The 15,300-nt window shown below is 55.9% G+C and overlaps 2 protein-coding genes across 2 annotated transcripts in view; both read left to right on the top strand.

Moving 5' to 3' along the window:
• The window catches only part of LOC144236156 (regulator of G-protein signaling 3-like), a 41,941-nt gene extending 31,153 nt beyond the window's left edge, over positions 1–10,788 (top strand). The window contains exons 6-10 of the mRNA XM_077769767.1: positions 853–913; positions 2,062–2,152; positions 2,783–2,838; positions 9,761–9,842; positions 10,679–10,788. Of these exons, the coding sequence (XP_077625893.1) occupies positions 853–913; positions 2,062–2,152; positions 2,783–2,838; positions 9,761–9,842; positions 10,679–10,788 (400 nt within the window). The remainder of the gene's footprint in view (positions 1–852; positions 914–2,061; positions 2,153–2,782; positions 2,839–9,760; positions 9,843–10,678) is intronic.
• Positions 10,789–11,518: 730 nt separating this feature from the next.
• The window catches only part of LOC144236157 (regulator of G-protein signaling 3-like), a gene marked incomplete at its 5' end in the record, with an annotated part of 80,961 nt that continues 77,179 nt past the window's right edge, over positions 11,519–15,300 (top strand). The window contains 2 exons of the mRNA XM_077769768.1: positions 11,519–11,767; positions 12,504–12,543. Coding sequence (XP_077625894.1) covers positions 11,519–11,767; positions 12,504–12,543 — 289 coding nt within the window. The remainder of the gene's footprint in view (positions 11,768–12,503; positions 12,544–15,300) is intronic.

Here is a 15,300-nt window from a genome sequence, read left to right on the forward strand (position 1 = left end):
AGCCTGTCTGGGATTCTTTCGCTCTCTTTCTGCCTCTCCCCCGCTCATGCACTCTCTCTCTCTCTCTCAAAATAAATAAGTAAACATTAAAAAAACAAAAACAAAACCCATATTCTTAAATATAGAGAAGAAACTGGTTGCCAGAGGAGAGATAGGTGGGGGGAGGGGTGAAACAGATAAAGGGGATCAAGAGTACCCTCTTTAAAAATTTTTTTAATCTTTATTTATTTTTGAGAGAGACAGAGCATGAGTGGGGGAGGAGCAGAGAGTGTGGGAGACACAGAATCCCAAGCAGGCTACAGGCTCTGAGCTGTCAGCACAGAGCCTGACATGGGGCTCAAACTCATGAACTGTGAGATCATGACCTGAGCCAAAGCTGGATGCTCAACTGACTGAGACACTCAGGTGCCCCAAGAGTACCCTATATTGATGAGTACTGAGAAATGTATAAAGTTGTTGAATCATTATACTGTATACCTGAAACTAACATAACACTGTATGTTAAGTATTTTAAAAAAAGAAAAAAAAAACCCAAAGCCTATGGGTAGCTCTGAGTTTCTGTGGCTGGTGGAGGGAGTGCTGTTCTCTGATCCAGGATGCCTGGTTTCCCACAAGCCTTCACTCCTAACTAGTCCTGTGACCTTAGGAAGGGGATTGGCACCGAGCCTCAGCCTTTTCCTCCATGAAATGTCTCCACCTCACTCACACAGTTGCAAAGCACAAATGAGGCGATGCAGGTAAAAGTGCTTTGTAAACCTCAGTGTATCAGGCAAACCTACATTGCACTTGATAATTGACCTCCCGCCAGAGCCTGCGAAAAGGTGCTGACTCAAGCCTCTGTTGTTCTCTCAGACGGAGTGGACTCATCGGCTGCATGAGCTTTGGGGTGAAGTCCCTCCTGACTCCGGACAAGGTGGGTCCCAGGGAAGCCTCCCAGCAAGGTCATCCCATGGAGGCCAGGACTAGTAGAGGCAGAGCCTTTGTCTGGAAGCCCTCGGGTGGGGTTTCTGTCTTCTGTGCTTTACGACCTGAATAACAACACTGTTTATCATCTGAATGACCAAGGGTTTGGGTCCCCTTCTTGGTTTCTCCTTGCCAGAGATCAGTGGTGCAGACAGCCCCAAGGCTTTCCAGGGGCTCTGGGTCTGGTGTCTGCCATGAAGGGTGTCTGCAGGTCCCTTGGAGTTCAGCACTCCTGGACGAGGAGGGCTGGGTGGTCTCAGCCTCTGACATGATCTACCAGGTGGCGTGTTTTTGGGTCTAGCAAGTGCTCAGGGGTGGAGGGAGCAGCGACATCCCCTGTGGAGCTTTCCTTTCGGCTGAGTGAGGACTCTCTGGAAGCTAGAAACTCCTCCCTCCGGGTAGTGGGTCCCTTATCTGCCTCTGCACTGTACGCTCTCCCCCTACGGCCCAACTGGAGGCTTTTGAGCTGGCGAGAGACATGCTCCTTTTGCACATCCCCAGAGATGTCCTGGTGGCCTCTGCATGGACTTGCCAGGTGGCCCTGCCACTTGGTGTCCTGAAAGTGAAGTCTGGGCGTAGGTGGCTGGGGAATCTTTATCTTCCTTGTCGGTGCCAAATATCTTCTCTTGACTGCAGCTCTGGATTCATTCTGTCCTGGGAGAAGAGGTTCCCTCCATGGGGACTGCTCAGGAGCCTGGCCTTTCCATCCCCCCCTCCTTCCCTCCCTTCTGTTCTGTCAATATTCATTGAGCTCCTACTGTATACCAGGTACGGTGCTAGGCACATCAAAGAGGCTGTGCACAGCCTAGTGGGAAGGCAGGCATGCAAGTAGACCGCTGTTCTCTAGGGCTGATGGGCTGTGGGCATTCAGCAGAGTGGAAGACCAGCTCCCCCTGGAGCATCAAGGAAAGCTTCCTGGAGGTGTAGGCATGGCAGCTCCCTTTGGGGCAGGGCCGCTGGAGTGTCTGTCTCTGCAGAGATGCTGCTCCTGAGGGAGGCTCTCCAGCTGCTGCTTTTTGAGGGGGGTTAGGGCTGCCAGACCTGTGCCTTCTGCCTCGCCTGTCTGAGTATGTTATGTCATGCCTTCTCTCGCGACAGGAGATCAGCGGCTGGTACTACCTTCTGGGCGAAGACCTGGGCCGGACCAAGCACCTGAAGGTGGCCAGGCGGCGACTGCAGCCCCTGAGAGGTACACGGATGTCACCTTCGGCTTCTGCCCAGACACGCTGCTCCACCCACCCCCCTTGGCTTCTCCTTTCCCTCCCTTCCTGCGTAGTAGCATTGCCCTGCTGTGTTGTGGCATCTGGCACCCCTGGCTGCAGTCAAGTCAGGGCTCCAGGGACTTCTCACAGCAGCTGCTATAACATAGGCTGTAGGCAGCCTCTTGCCCCCAACACCTTTATTTATATGGTTGGACCTTCCTGGCAGAGGAGCGCAGGCCTGACCCCGCGTGGTTGCTGAACCTCCACTCTAGCTTATGGAGGGCTGGGCTTCAGGAGCTTCCTGGATGGCCCCTTCCCAGGATCCTCTGGGCTGTCTTGCTGGCCTGGGGGTGCCTACCTTGATAGGCAGGGCAAGTGGGGAGTCCTGAGGCTCAGGACTTGGGTTTCGTGTTCCCTTCTCTTCTGTCCTTCTCACATGCAGTCCCGGCCTCTGATTCCCCGTGTAGCCTGAGCTTGTGCACCCCCGTATCCTGGAGGCCAGCAGCCACCCAGACAGCCACCTGGCCTGCCACTCTGGCCTCCTCCTCTGGGTGGTCTGTGGAATGGACACCTATGTGCCAGGAGCAGCTTTCTGACTCTCCTCTGTCATCTTCCAGAGCCGCCGCGGAGAATTCCAGGAGGTGGGGACACTGAGAGCGGGGAGAAACTCAAGGTAGGCGGGGATGCGCCGGGGTAGGAGTGACAGGGCCTGGGCACTTCCCTGGGCTCTGACTTGCTCCTGCTCTGTCCCTTGGCCCAGGAGACCCCTAAACAGGACCACATTTGGTGCCTGACACTCAGGTTCACTCGGAGCTTGGAAATTCAGCAAGGCACGCATTTTAAGGGGTTATTTTTGTGCTTTCCTCAGGTTACTCTCGGTTGGGACAGTGGGGGGGGAGGGGCAGGCCCGGGCCTCTGGAGATGGAGGCATCTGGATCTTACCAGCTTTCAGTCTCTTAAGTCTGATTCTTTCCTTTCCCCCCTGGACCCCCTCAGACCGCTGGCTTCCCCTGGCGTCGTGGCCAAATCACCCTCAGCTTAGGCCTGCTTGATGTCAGGGAGCAGCTACTGGGCCTGAACCTGACACCAACAGGTCCTCACTCCATCAAGGCTGTGAATCTGGAGATTCACCTTCGCACAGGGATCTTGGTGAATTCTCCACACTCATTCCATCCCTTTGCAGGACACAGCAGGTGATCCATGGTTTTCTCTAACAGCTAAGAGAGGGGGAAACAAACTCCCCGCGATTGTTCTAGAAGCCCCGCTGCGCCAGATGCTGTCGTTACCCAATTTAATCCTCACTGCCACCTCTGTGATGGTTGTTACTTCCTCATCTCACACACGTAACGTTCAGAGATGTCAGGTCACTCTCCATGGCCACACGGCCACCGAGTGAAGGAGGCAGGACCAGGAGTAAGGCCTGGCTGCCTCTAAGTGCACACGGTGCCACACTGCCTCCTCACGTGGCCTATTTGGGAAGATATGATGGTGCTCTTTTCCCTGATAACATCTTACATGTAGACGTGTTATAGTCTACAAAGCATTTTCCTTTTCCCTGACTCAATTCATTCACCCATTTATTCATTTGTTCACTGTTTATTGAACACTCTCGTGGGCTAGACCCTGTGTTGGGTGCTGGGGTATAGCTGTGGGCAAGTCAGAGGGGCCTGCCCTCATGGCACATACAGTCTAGAGCTGCACTGTCCAACATGGTAGCTACCAGCCACTTGACGAGGGGCTAGTATGACCAAGGACCTGAACTTTTCCTTTTATTTAACTTTAATGAACTCAGATGTACCTTGCACATGTGTCTTGTCCCTACCACATTGGGGCAGCACAGTATGAAAAGAATTTGCTGGTTACTATATTCTGTAGCTTCGTTAGGAGTTTAAGCTTTGCAGCTTCGGTGAAGGAGCTGTATCTCTCTCCCTTTCTCTGTACTTGCCCAGAGAGGGCAGTGACCAGAGAGCCTTAACTGATGGTTTGTGGGAATGACATGGACATCAACACTGCACATTTCTAGGTGGCTTCATTCTGGATCTGCACACAGGCCCTGACCCATGGGGACATTGCTCTGAGGCCCAGTTGATTTTCCTGGGCTTTGAACTCGGACATGTCCTTCGGACTCAGCACCGTGGGGGAGGTTGTCAGAAGCTTGGTCAGGCTGAGGGGGAGCCTCCGGAGGTCACTAGCTCAACTCTCCTGTTGTGCACGTGTGGAGGAGGAGATGTTGTGCACGGGTGACCTGCGCACTGTCACGGCAGCCAAAGCTGGGCCGTACCAAGGGACACTCTCAGGTGTCAGGGACATGCGTGGCGGGGTGGGTCTCCCCAGAGATGGTGAGGTGGGTGTAGGGGGCGCTGGGCTCACCAGGTACTGCCCTACAAAGCAGGGAACAAGACTGGGGTCCAGCTCCCCCCTACCCTGCTGCGTGACCTTAACCACTGTAGACCCCAGCTTCTCGATGGGTAAAATGAGGAAACCAGATCATCTATTGATTGGAGCTCCCTTCCTGATTTGCCTCTATGGTCTACATGTCATCAGAGCCGTGAAGCCGAGGCAACTGACTTTGAAGTGGCTTCTGAATGGCAGGCTGCTCCTCACACTCCACAGGGTTCGTGTTCTCTGTTTTGAGATGGGACGTCTGTGAGTGCAACCCCCTAAGGCGTCCTTGGATTCTTTAGCTTGTGTCAGTCCTCTGGATTTGCTACCCGGGACCCTGGGATTTGCAGGGGGAGGTGGCGTTGTTATAGAGCGGGGGCCGTGTTTTCTGCCTGGGTTCTCGTCCAGCCAGGGGTGTTTGTGAGAACATTGGAATCACAAAGTGGCCCACGGCGGAGAATGCAGCCAGAACAAAGGCGCCCTCTCCCCGCCGGGGGCCGGGGGGAATACTAACTAGTTGACAGGAATTTTAATATAAAACTCTCCCTCTTCCTTGTCATTCTGAGGTTTCAGGAAGCCTTCGGGCTTATCGTGCAGAGGCACACAGCACAGACAGGGCTTGGGGAGGTGAGAGGTGATTTCCTGCCATTCTTCTGCGGGGCGGGCTTCCCAGGGCGGTCATGCCAGGCTGACGGGGCGCAGTGTGGGCTCCCACTGCTGGGGGGAGAGCTGGGATTTCATGGGGCGGCAGCCGAGACGGGACCCGCAGCCATGAACCGGTTCAATGGGCTCTGCAAGGTGTGCTCGGAGCGTCGCTACCGCCAGGTGGGTTCTTGGCCCCTTGGGGGCGCGTAGGGTGTCACTGGGGGTCGAAGATGGGGGCTCTCCTGATCAGGACATCTTTCCCCACGAGTCCTTCCTTGTTTCTTTCTGCTCCTTGCAGGTTAATTTCAGTCTAGGGGGAGGATAGAATCAGGAGCTGGCCCCAAGGTCCATCCCTCACCTCCTCTCTAGGGGCAGACCAGGGCCAGCTCTGTCCTAACCACGGACATGTGGTGTCCTTGGTGAGATTATCTAGTTGATTTTTATCTGGGGGCAGTGTGGGTTTAAAAAAAAAAAAAAGCTTGAGACTGGAAATGGCTGAGCCGCTGGGTTTTGTGTTTTTGCTAACTTTACACTTTCACCAACTGTCACTACTTCCGATGGGACAGGAGTGCCTGTCCTGCGTTGTCTGTGTGTGATTGTGTGTTTTCATGTGTGTTGGTGAGATGGGATGTTTCCGTGTGTATGTGTGCACGCATGATTTCCTCCCTGGTAGCTGCGATGCCTTGGGGTGGTTCCGGAGTCCTCCGCTCCAGAGCCCATCCTCACTGAGAAGGCTTGGCCTCTCAGCCTCCAGTCTTGGGATGTGGGGCAGACTGGGAGCCATGATCCCGTAGCTTCGAGGCCCTTCTGGAGCTGCGCTGGACACTTTTTCTTACAAACATGAAGTGGGGACAGGGAGGGTGAAGGCAAGAGATGTCCAGATTTTTGGGGATGTCTGAACTGAGGGGAGTTCAGGAATGGTTCTGATTTTAAAAGTATAGAAAAGTCCCTCTGTGCGTTGTAATGACCAGACTGTAATGTGGGTCCCGAGTCCTGCAGACAGGAACCCTCAGGTCCTTGGGAGATGCCCAGAGGGGCCTCCTGCACCGCGGCTTGGACCCTGGGGGCCCACCTGTCCTCCCTGCCGCCCTCTCTAGGCCTCCCAGAGCCCGGCAGAACAGCTCCCCGTGACACCAGAAGCTGGGGGCAGGGTGGTGGGGCAGAGGGCGCTACATGGGAGGTCGAGAAGTTTTTGGTTACCTTGGGCCAGAAGACTGAGGCCCAGAAGACTGAGGCCCGCTGGCTGTCAGAGTAGGGCCAGGCATGGATCTGGGTGGGGCCTGGGGCTCTGGGACTGAAGTTCAAGACGGATCCTATACTAGGAACCAGCATAGGATTTGGGCACCAGCTTTTTGCTAGACTTGGCTCAAACTCAGCCCTGCCTCCCCCCCCCACTTTTTTTTAATTTAAAAAATTATTTATTTTGAGAGAAAGAGAGAGAGAGAGACTGAGAGAATCCCAAGCAGGCTTCGCACCATCAGCACAGAGCCCAATGCTGGGCTTGAACTCATTGTGAGCTGAAACCAAGAGTCAGGTGCCTAGCTGACTGAGCCACCCAGGGGCCCCAGCTCTGCCCTTCTTAGCTGTAGCTCTTGAGTACGTCGCTAGACCTGCCTGAGCCTCAGTTTCCTTGTCCGTGGAGCTGGGATGGTAATCTCCAGTGATGGTGCTGTGAGGTGGCTGGAAGGCTGTGTACAGAGCGCCTGGTGCAGGGCCTGGGATGGGCATCTAGGAAATGTTCAATCAACAGTGGCAGTCAGGGACCCGGGTGGAAGTCTGGGCGTGACAGAGGATCAGAAAGCAGGCAGAAGGGCAGAGGTGAGGTTCTAGCCTGGGTGAGAGCTGGGAGCAGTGACGGCCCCTGCCCTGGACAGGAAAGAGCAAGAAGCACCCGCCAGGAGGGATGGCCTCTGCCAGGAGCTGCTCCCCTCACCTCCTGACCCTGAGGCCCCAGGGCATAGGGGAAGACTGAGAGCTGGGGGCTGCTCCTTGCTCACTTTAGCCTTCAGCTGCCTGCTCTGTGCAACGGGCGTACTAAAACCAGCCCTGCGTTCCCCTCGGGGCTGCAGTGATGATCCGGTTCCCTGGGCATTGACCTCAGTGCTCATGATGGACAGAGCATGATTTTGCCTCCTTTATTCGGTCCCACCTCTCACACTGATCACGGAGGGGAGCTTGCTTCCTGGCACCCTTTACCCATCCCTTCCCTTCCCAGCCCCCAGCTGGCTTAGACTGTTTTCTGGGCTGATTCTTCTCAGGCTGGTACTTAGGAAGGCTCAGGAGGCCCTGGCCCATAGTCCTGCCCGGAGGGGTCCAGGGTGTGGGAGGGGAGGCTCTTTTGTGGGAGCATGCCCCTTTCCAGATCCAGCTCTGGGGCCAGGTCCCAAACTGTTAGCGTTGAGCCCATGGGTGCTGGGACCCGTTTGCGGAGCTGGGATCCCAGGCAGGAGGGCTGTGGCCCTTTCTGGGGTAGGACTGGGAAAGGTCTAGAAAAACTTTATAATCCCGGCTTCTGCTTGGGCTGAGGGTGGCTTGACAGGCCCCCCGAAGGCCTTTCGAGTCACACGGAGTGGACCAGGCTCCTGACATCTTCCCTCGGCCTCAGCCTGGGCTTTTCACGCTCACTTCACGGTTTGTTTTTCTTTCTTTCTTTCCATTTTTTTCTCTTCCTGTCTTAGCTGCGTGTTTTCCCAGAATTCTTATGGGAACAGGGTATTTTCCTGCCCCCTCCCCCTTCCCCTTGTCTGTCAGATTTCCTGTTTTACAAACTTGCTTTGAATCCAGGCCCAGGGCTGGTGGGAAGCAGAGGCTCAGGGGCCTCCCCAACAGCCTCCAAGGGCCTTGGCCACGCTGGGTCCCCTGGCCCTCCCCTTCCTCATGCCTGGCCTTTGGGACAGCTGGTAGGTGAATGCCAGGTGCCCAGCCTTGAGAGACAGTCCCTAAAGGAAGGAGACAGGAGTCTCCTTACAAAGCCACTGGCCCTTGTCCCTTTCCAGCTTGCTGAGCTGGCTTCTTCCTCAATCCACCTGGGACAGCCTCCCTGGGGCCTCACCAGGGCCCCCTCCATGTCCCCTTCTCCCAGAGAATCTCTTAGGGCCCTGCTGAACCCCCTTTCTGACTTTGATGCCCTTAGGTCTGTAGCTCTGAGTAGGCTGGAGTCCCTCTTTGGGGAGGCAGGGTCTGGGCCTTCCGCACCCCACCCAAAGCCTAACTGGCAGCCTGCAGAGGGGGAGCAAGGCCCAGGTGAGCCAAGCCAGCAGACAGCACTGCATCCTGGCAGTTTCCTGCTGCTGGTGGGACAGTGCTGGGCTGTCCTCACTATCACTTGCTGAGTTCCTGCTGTGCACCAAGCCCGCTGTCCAAGGTCAAGCACAAAGAACTGTTCCCGACTCTGTCCTCACACCCAGCTCCAGTGCATGTTGTAGCCTTCATTTCGGAGAGATCGGCCTATTCCTGTGGCCCTCTAGGACCCGAAGACCAAGACCTCATCTCTCGAAATGTCAGCAGAACCCGGCATGCAGTAGGAGCTCGATAATTGTGTGTTGCTTTGGAAAGAGATCCGAGGGCTGCCTGGCTGGCTCCAGAGTAGAGCACCAGACCTTTGATCTCAGGATTGTGAGTCCTAGCCCCATGTTGGGTGTGGCGCCTACTTTAAAAAAAAAAAAAAAAGGAGGTGTGGCGCCTGGGTCACTCAGTTAAGCGTCTGACTCTTGATTTTGGCTCAGGTCAAGATCTCACAATTTCTGAGTTTGAGCCCCGCATCGGGCTCTGTGCTGACAGGGCGGCCCTGCTTGGGATTCCCTGGCCCTGGCTCTCTGCCCCTCTCCCCAGCTAGTGTGTCTCTCTCTAAACTTGAAAAAAAAAAAAAAAAGATCCTGGGGGGAGGGCCCCTTCCTGGGAATTCTGAAAGTAGGGTTGTGGATCTGCCACGCAGCAGGCGCAGTGAGGTCAGGGACTAGTTCAGGTTCACCCAGGACACCTATCTGTGCCCTTACCTGCCCCTCACCTGGCAGCCCTCACTGGATGCCTTGAGGCCTCAGTGAGGGACTGCCCTGAGAACACTTGCACTTGTCCCCTGACCCTTGGCTGGAGTGGGGGGGGGGGGGGGGGGGGGNTCCCTCCCCTGTGCTGTGGGAGGGTAGTAACCAGATGGCTTTGTTTCTGGGCCCTGAGCACAGGGCCAGCCCGGGACAGATGCTCTGTGAATCCCCAGTGCAGGAGGGGGGAAGAAGGAAGGGACCGAGGTGGAGATGGGCAGGTCCAGTGGGCATTTTGGTAAGGGGCTGGACCATGTGTCTGCAGGGTCTGAGGAAGGTGAGGCTTGCCCTTCTGGGGCTCTAGCCTGGGTTTACCCCCTGAGTTCCCAGCCTTCCTGCTTGGCCCACGACCCAATGCTCAAGCTGCCTGGGCCAAGATAGGAACGGCAAGAGCTGGCCAGCCTCCTTCTTGGCTCCCTCTCACCTTGGAGAGGAGGGCGGCTCTGGGGTAGGGCCTGTGGGCTTCCGGACCTTGGAGCAGAGGCAGCAGCCTGTGGCTTCTGGGAGTAACTGGGTGGGGCTGTGTCCTAGATCACCATCCCGAGGGGGAAGGACGGCTTCGGCTTCACCATCTGCTGTGACTCTCCGGTTCGAGTCCAGGCTGTGGATTCTGGTGAGTGAGCGCCTCGGGTGATGCCAGTCACGTCCCCCACCCCCAGCCCTGTCAGGCACCTGGCTTTGCAAACAAGATGTGGGAGCTGAAAGGGGAGCCCCAAACTGGAACGGCGGCCTCGTTTTTCAAAACCAAAGAATACTGTTTTTAAATGACCACAGATGAAGCTGAAGTTTACGAAAATATATTCACAATTTTTTAAAAATCAAAGTGAAAGTAGGTTTTTTAATATTTTGTGTCCCAGTCATGTTAAACAGGGACTAAACTGCCGTTTCCAGTAAGGGCTGCACGGGAAAATGAGAGTCACTTACGTACTTTATGTGGGATCGGTATTTTATCCTATTCCAAGCCTGATTAGCACTTAAAAATCGGCATTCTCTCCCTGTTTTTCACAAAGACTTCTGACCACAGAGGAGAAGCCAGGGCTTGGTGATGGAGGTGTGTCCCGCCCTGTGCCTGCAGGGGGACCGGCACAAGACCGGCACTCAGAGAATGGCGTTAAGGAATGAAGTGTTTGAGCCTGGCAACAAGGAAGGGTTCTCGGAGGAGGCAGCCGTGGGAGCCCTTGGGGAGAGAGGGCGAGGTGGGGCCTGGCTAGAAGGGTGGACGGCTGAGGAGTGAGCAGGCAGAGGAGAGATGGGGGCAAATGAGTGCCTCCTTCCTGGGCCCCTGTGAGCCACTGAGTTCGGCCCTGCGTTTTGCAGATGAGGAGACAGAGAGGGGCAGACTTGCTTAAGCCACTGCTGGGGCCGCGACTCTAGGTCATGTCATGGGTCATGTCACTGGCGCACCCTGGACTCCAGGAGCCCTCAGGCGGCTTTTCTTGGTCCCTGCAGGAGGTCCGGCAGAGCGGGCAGGGCTGCAGCAGCTGGACACCGTGCTACAGCTGAACGAGAGGCCTGTGGAGCACTGGAAATGCGTGGAGCTGGCGCACGAGATCCGGTGACAGCGGTGGCGGGCGGCTCTGGGACTCAGGCTGATGGCCCCCCTCCCCCACCCCCCAGCTCTGGGCACAAGGCCTCTCCTGCCCCCTCCTCTGAGCAGCTGTGAGCAATTCACTGTGCTCCTCCTCGGGGAATCCTCCTGTTTCTTGGCCTGAAAATGGAAGGTTCAGGCTCAGAGCAATTTTGGATCCGGGAGCAAACAGCAGGGGAGAAGCTCTCAAACAGACCCCGTGGTTCAGGCGAGGCTCCAGGGCGTCGCTTTCTACTTGAGCTCGTTATCTGCCGTTGTTCCTAAAGGATGTGTAGATGTTGCAGATGTTTCATCGAGCACATGAGAAATTGTTCTTTAGAATGTTTGGGTCCCCTACACTGGGACCTGCTGGGGTAAAACTCTCATGACCCATTTTCAGTTTGCTTCTAGAAGGACTAGAGGCGGGCTTGCACATAGGTGGCTTGCTGGCTCCTCCCTTGCTTATACTTTGCCCATGATTGACCTCAAAGTTTGAGTTTGCTACTCTGGTTTCGCCTGGCCGTGGCCTCAGGGTCCTTCTCAGCCACTGCCCATCAACTAGAGTTGACCTAAGGGACCTGGTCGCTGTCTGGGCTTGCAATGACCTCTTACCTCCCTTCCCTTCCTGCCTGACCACTGGGTCTTCTCTGCCCTCCCCCACCCTTCTTCTCTGCCCTGCAGACCTCTGCCCTCAACTCAACTTCTTTGTGTAAATNTCGACACACGACCTCCAGTCACCCCCCAATAAGCGCGAGAAGAACTGCACCCACGGGGCCCAGGCGCGGCCTGAGCAGCGCCACAGCTGCCACCTGGTGTGTGACAGCTCAGACGGGCTGCTGCTCGGTGGCTGGGAGCGCTACACAGAGGTGGCCAAGCGCGGGGGCCAGCACACCCTGCCCGCACTGTCCCGGGCCACTGCCTCCACGGACCCCAACTACATCATCCTGGCCCCACTGAACCCTGGGAGCCAGGTATGGACGGCTGGCTGGGAGAAGGTGAAGGGCAGGGGTCTGGCCTCGCGCACGGAGGCTCTGCCAGGGGCTGGAAGTGCCGAGGGAGGAGGCAGGGTGTGGGTGAGCTCTGGCCGCCCTGCTCTTTGGGGGCGGAGGGGAGGGGAGAGCAGGTGGGTCTTTGTGGCCTCAGGGCACAGATGCGGGCCGAGGGGAGGTCACAGGGCAGAAGATTACACCTCAGAAGAAGGAAGCGCTTTCTGCCACTCTGGGCTTACTCTGGGAAAGAAGTGTTCTGAGGTTGAATGAGTTTGAGAAATAGCCCAAACTCTCCCCGTTTTCTGGACGCGATTCCCCATGTGCATGGAGTAGACTACTTGAGGCTGAGGGTACCCTGCAGTGGAGGGCGGTTTAGCCCAGCACTTTCAGAACTCCCCTGCAGGTAGGTACATCCTTTATGGCAGGCTTCTCGGGACCCGCAGTGCCGGCGTACCCTGGAAGGCACTTTGGAACCAGCTGCCATCCAGAAAGTTGGAGACACAGCCTAGAGGTTACACTGGCTGAAAGCTAAAACCTTGTTCCACCCTCACATTCTAGAGGATTCCAGATTCTGTGATCCCACCACGCACCTCCCTCTGCTCCTTAGCCGGGCGGCTGCTTCTCATCCTCTCCCATCCCCAGGCCGCAGCTGAGCAGCCTGCCTGGGGGTCCCTCCCTGTTCCTGGCGCTGATGCGATTCTTCTGTCTTCTGTTGCAGTTGCTGCGGCCTCTGTACCAGGAGGATGCCATCCCCGAAGGTGGGTCTGTCCTCTGCCGTGTGCCCTCCCGGCCGCAGGGAGATGCGAGGCCAGCTGTTAAGACTCCCAGCACATGGGCACAGACTCTCTTTCCTCCCCATGTGCGCCCTCCCTCACTGAACCAGTGTCTTGCCTCCTCGGAGCCTCAGCTGAGAAGGAAGAAGGGATCTTCCCACGGCAGTCTAAGAGTGCATTCAACGGGGGTCATCCAGTCTTACTGAGCAACCAGTATATGTTAGGTGTCATAGGCCTCTGGTCGGGTCTGCACAGAAGGGGGGCAGGGAGGGCTCTGGTCAGAGTTGCAGGACTCTGAGCAATTCACGTTTCCTCACTGAGCCTTGGTTTCTTCATCTATAAAATGGGGCTGATCATTTCCACCTCAGAGGGTTGTCAGGAGGGGTAAAAGAGATGCTGGCTGTGAGCAGTAGTCTGTCCACTGAGAGAGGCCATGCAGGGGATGGCTGTCTTTGAACTTTATAGGTTCCTTTGGCTGTTGAATCTGACTCTTTTTTTTTTTAAACTTTATTTATTTTGAGAGAGAGAGAGAGAGAGAAAGCATGAGTAGGGGAGGGGCAGAGAGAGAGGGAGAGAATCCCAAGCAGGCTCTGCACTGTCAGCGCAGAGCTTGACGCTGGACTCGAACCCACAAACCATGATATCATGACCTGAGCCAAAGTCGGATTCTCAACCGACTGAGTCACCCAGGCGCCCCTCCCCCATTGGCCTGATTTTTTTAGGAGCCAGGGAGAGAAAACCAGGGTCTACTGAGGATGCCTGAGTGGCTCCGTCCATTAAGTGACCAACTCTTGATTTTGGCTCAGGTCATGGTCTCACGGTTTGTGAGTTCGAGCCCTGCACTGGGCTCTGCGCTGACAGCGAGGAGCCTGCTTGGGATTTTGTCTGCCCCTCTATGCTGACGTGCCTGCCAGGGTCCAGCTGACTGGAGTCCAGCTGGCATCTGGAAGGCTGTGACCAGCCTTGCCTGACGGCCCTGTGCTGCAACCCTCTAGCACCTGCAGAGAACCTGTGGACTTTCTTCCCTGAGAGGGGCCTTTCCCAGCCACCTGCAAGCTCGCGGCCTTGCCTCCCTCCCCAACAGTAGGGTGATGTCGATGCTGGCTCGTAGCAGGTTCTTGGAAAAGTACCCACGCCTTTTGGGAGGGAAAAGGGCTCCCATCAGGCTCAGAGCTGCTGACGGAAGGCGTCTTCATTCTCTCCAGGGTAGGCCATTTGGGTGGATAGGCCTGGTCTGCTGGAAATGAATCTGTGTTCCTTCTGGAGAGGAGTCTGAGAGTTATTCAACACTGAGTTCTTAAAAAGCTTTTAGGCAGCGCATTAGGTTAGAGTGGAGATGTCCCTGCTAAATGGTGACTTCATTAAGGGCAGGGCCTGGGCCGCCTCATGTCTGCGTTTCCGTGCGGACCCGGGGCACGGCAGGCAGCAGGTACTCAGTAGGATTTCCGCTGAGTGACTGAGTGAAGGAGAATGACGCTGGCTGGTTGTTCCTAGGGTGGAAGGCTGGTCACAGAGTGAGGGGGCCAGAGAGGTGTGGGGCCATTAGGGGGTTGGTGGAGTGGGGTTGATTCCTTCTTGGCCTCAGAGATGCCTCTTGGTGTCCTTCCAACCTGTGTCCACGGTTCGAATCCCCTCCGTGAATACAGATTTAGTGAACCAAGAAGGGCTGAGTCATTGAAGCTGTGGAGAGAGAGGGAAAAGTAAGCAGATGATGACGGTGTTAATAACGACGGTGGCTTTTTGAACACATTGTATTAAGAATTGACCTTCCTTCATTTATTCTTCAGGATGATAGGATTTTTTTGGTGTGCAAGGACGTCTCTGCTCTTTATCAGTCCTCAAGCCTTCATGGCTCCAAGTCCTGGAGTTCAGAGGAAGGGGTGGAACTGAACCTTCCCTTAAACACACTTCGGGTTCTCCAGAGGCTGGGCTGTCACCACGGTGCTGACTTCTGCTTCCTCCTGTGGTTGGGCTGCATGGCCTCCTTTCACGGGGCAGGATGGAGCCGTCCAGAGTTGAATGGGGTCTGGTAGCCTTCCGAGGCCTAGGGTGCTGGCTGCTTGTAGCTGGCATGTTCCCCAGGGCCGCTGGGGGCCCTCAGCATTGTCCCCTGCCCTTCGAAGGGGCCCGGCCTCAGATGCCCCATCACCAGAGTGGGATGCCTGCCAGGGCTCGCCTCGGAAGCCAGAGCAAAGCTGAGTAATTACTGTGTTTGGTCAGTGAAGCAGGTGTTCTAGCAAAAATGGGTGATGTGGGGGCTCGGACCAGAGGATGTTAAGAGGTAGCAGGTGGGGAGCCAAGGGGATTGACTCTGCAGAGCTCAGCAGCTGGGTTGCAAACCGGACTGTTTTTTAAAAAAGATACTTTAGAAAATTCTTTTTGGAGAGCCCATGCCTGGTTGCATGTGACGCAGGGGTGTGTGGAGATGGGGGTCCCAGGCATGACGGTTGCGTAAGTTGGACTGATCTTGCTTTGTACCGTATCCTGGCCAGGTGTCCTTGGAAAGGTCACCCAACCACCCTGGGGCTCAGTTGCCTGGTCTATAAAATGGGGCTAAGCAGACTTCCTACCTGAAGGCAGAGGAATGTCACACGGCTTATCTATGGCTCTGCAGGCCCAAGGCAAAGGGTGCTGTGAGGACCCTGTGCAGCTGGGCCAGGGAAGGGAAGGCATGGATTCTTGCACAAGGCTGAGACAGGGCCCACAGGGCCCAGATTTGGGCATCGGCAAAGGGTACCCTTT

Source organism: Crocuta crocuta, unplaced genomic scaffold (assembly GCF_008692635.1).
Source record: "Crocuta crocuta isolate KB4526 unplaced genomic scaffold, BGI_CrCroc_1.0 scaffold95, whole genome shotgun sequence".
In the NCBI taxonomy this organism is placed as follows: domain Eukaryota; kingdom Metazoa; phylum Chordata; class Mammalia; order Carnivora; family Hyaenidae; genus Crocuta; species Crocuta crocuta.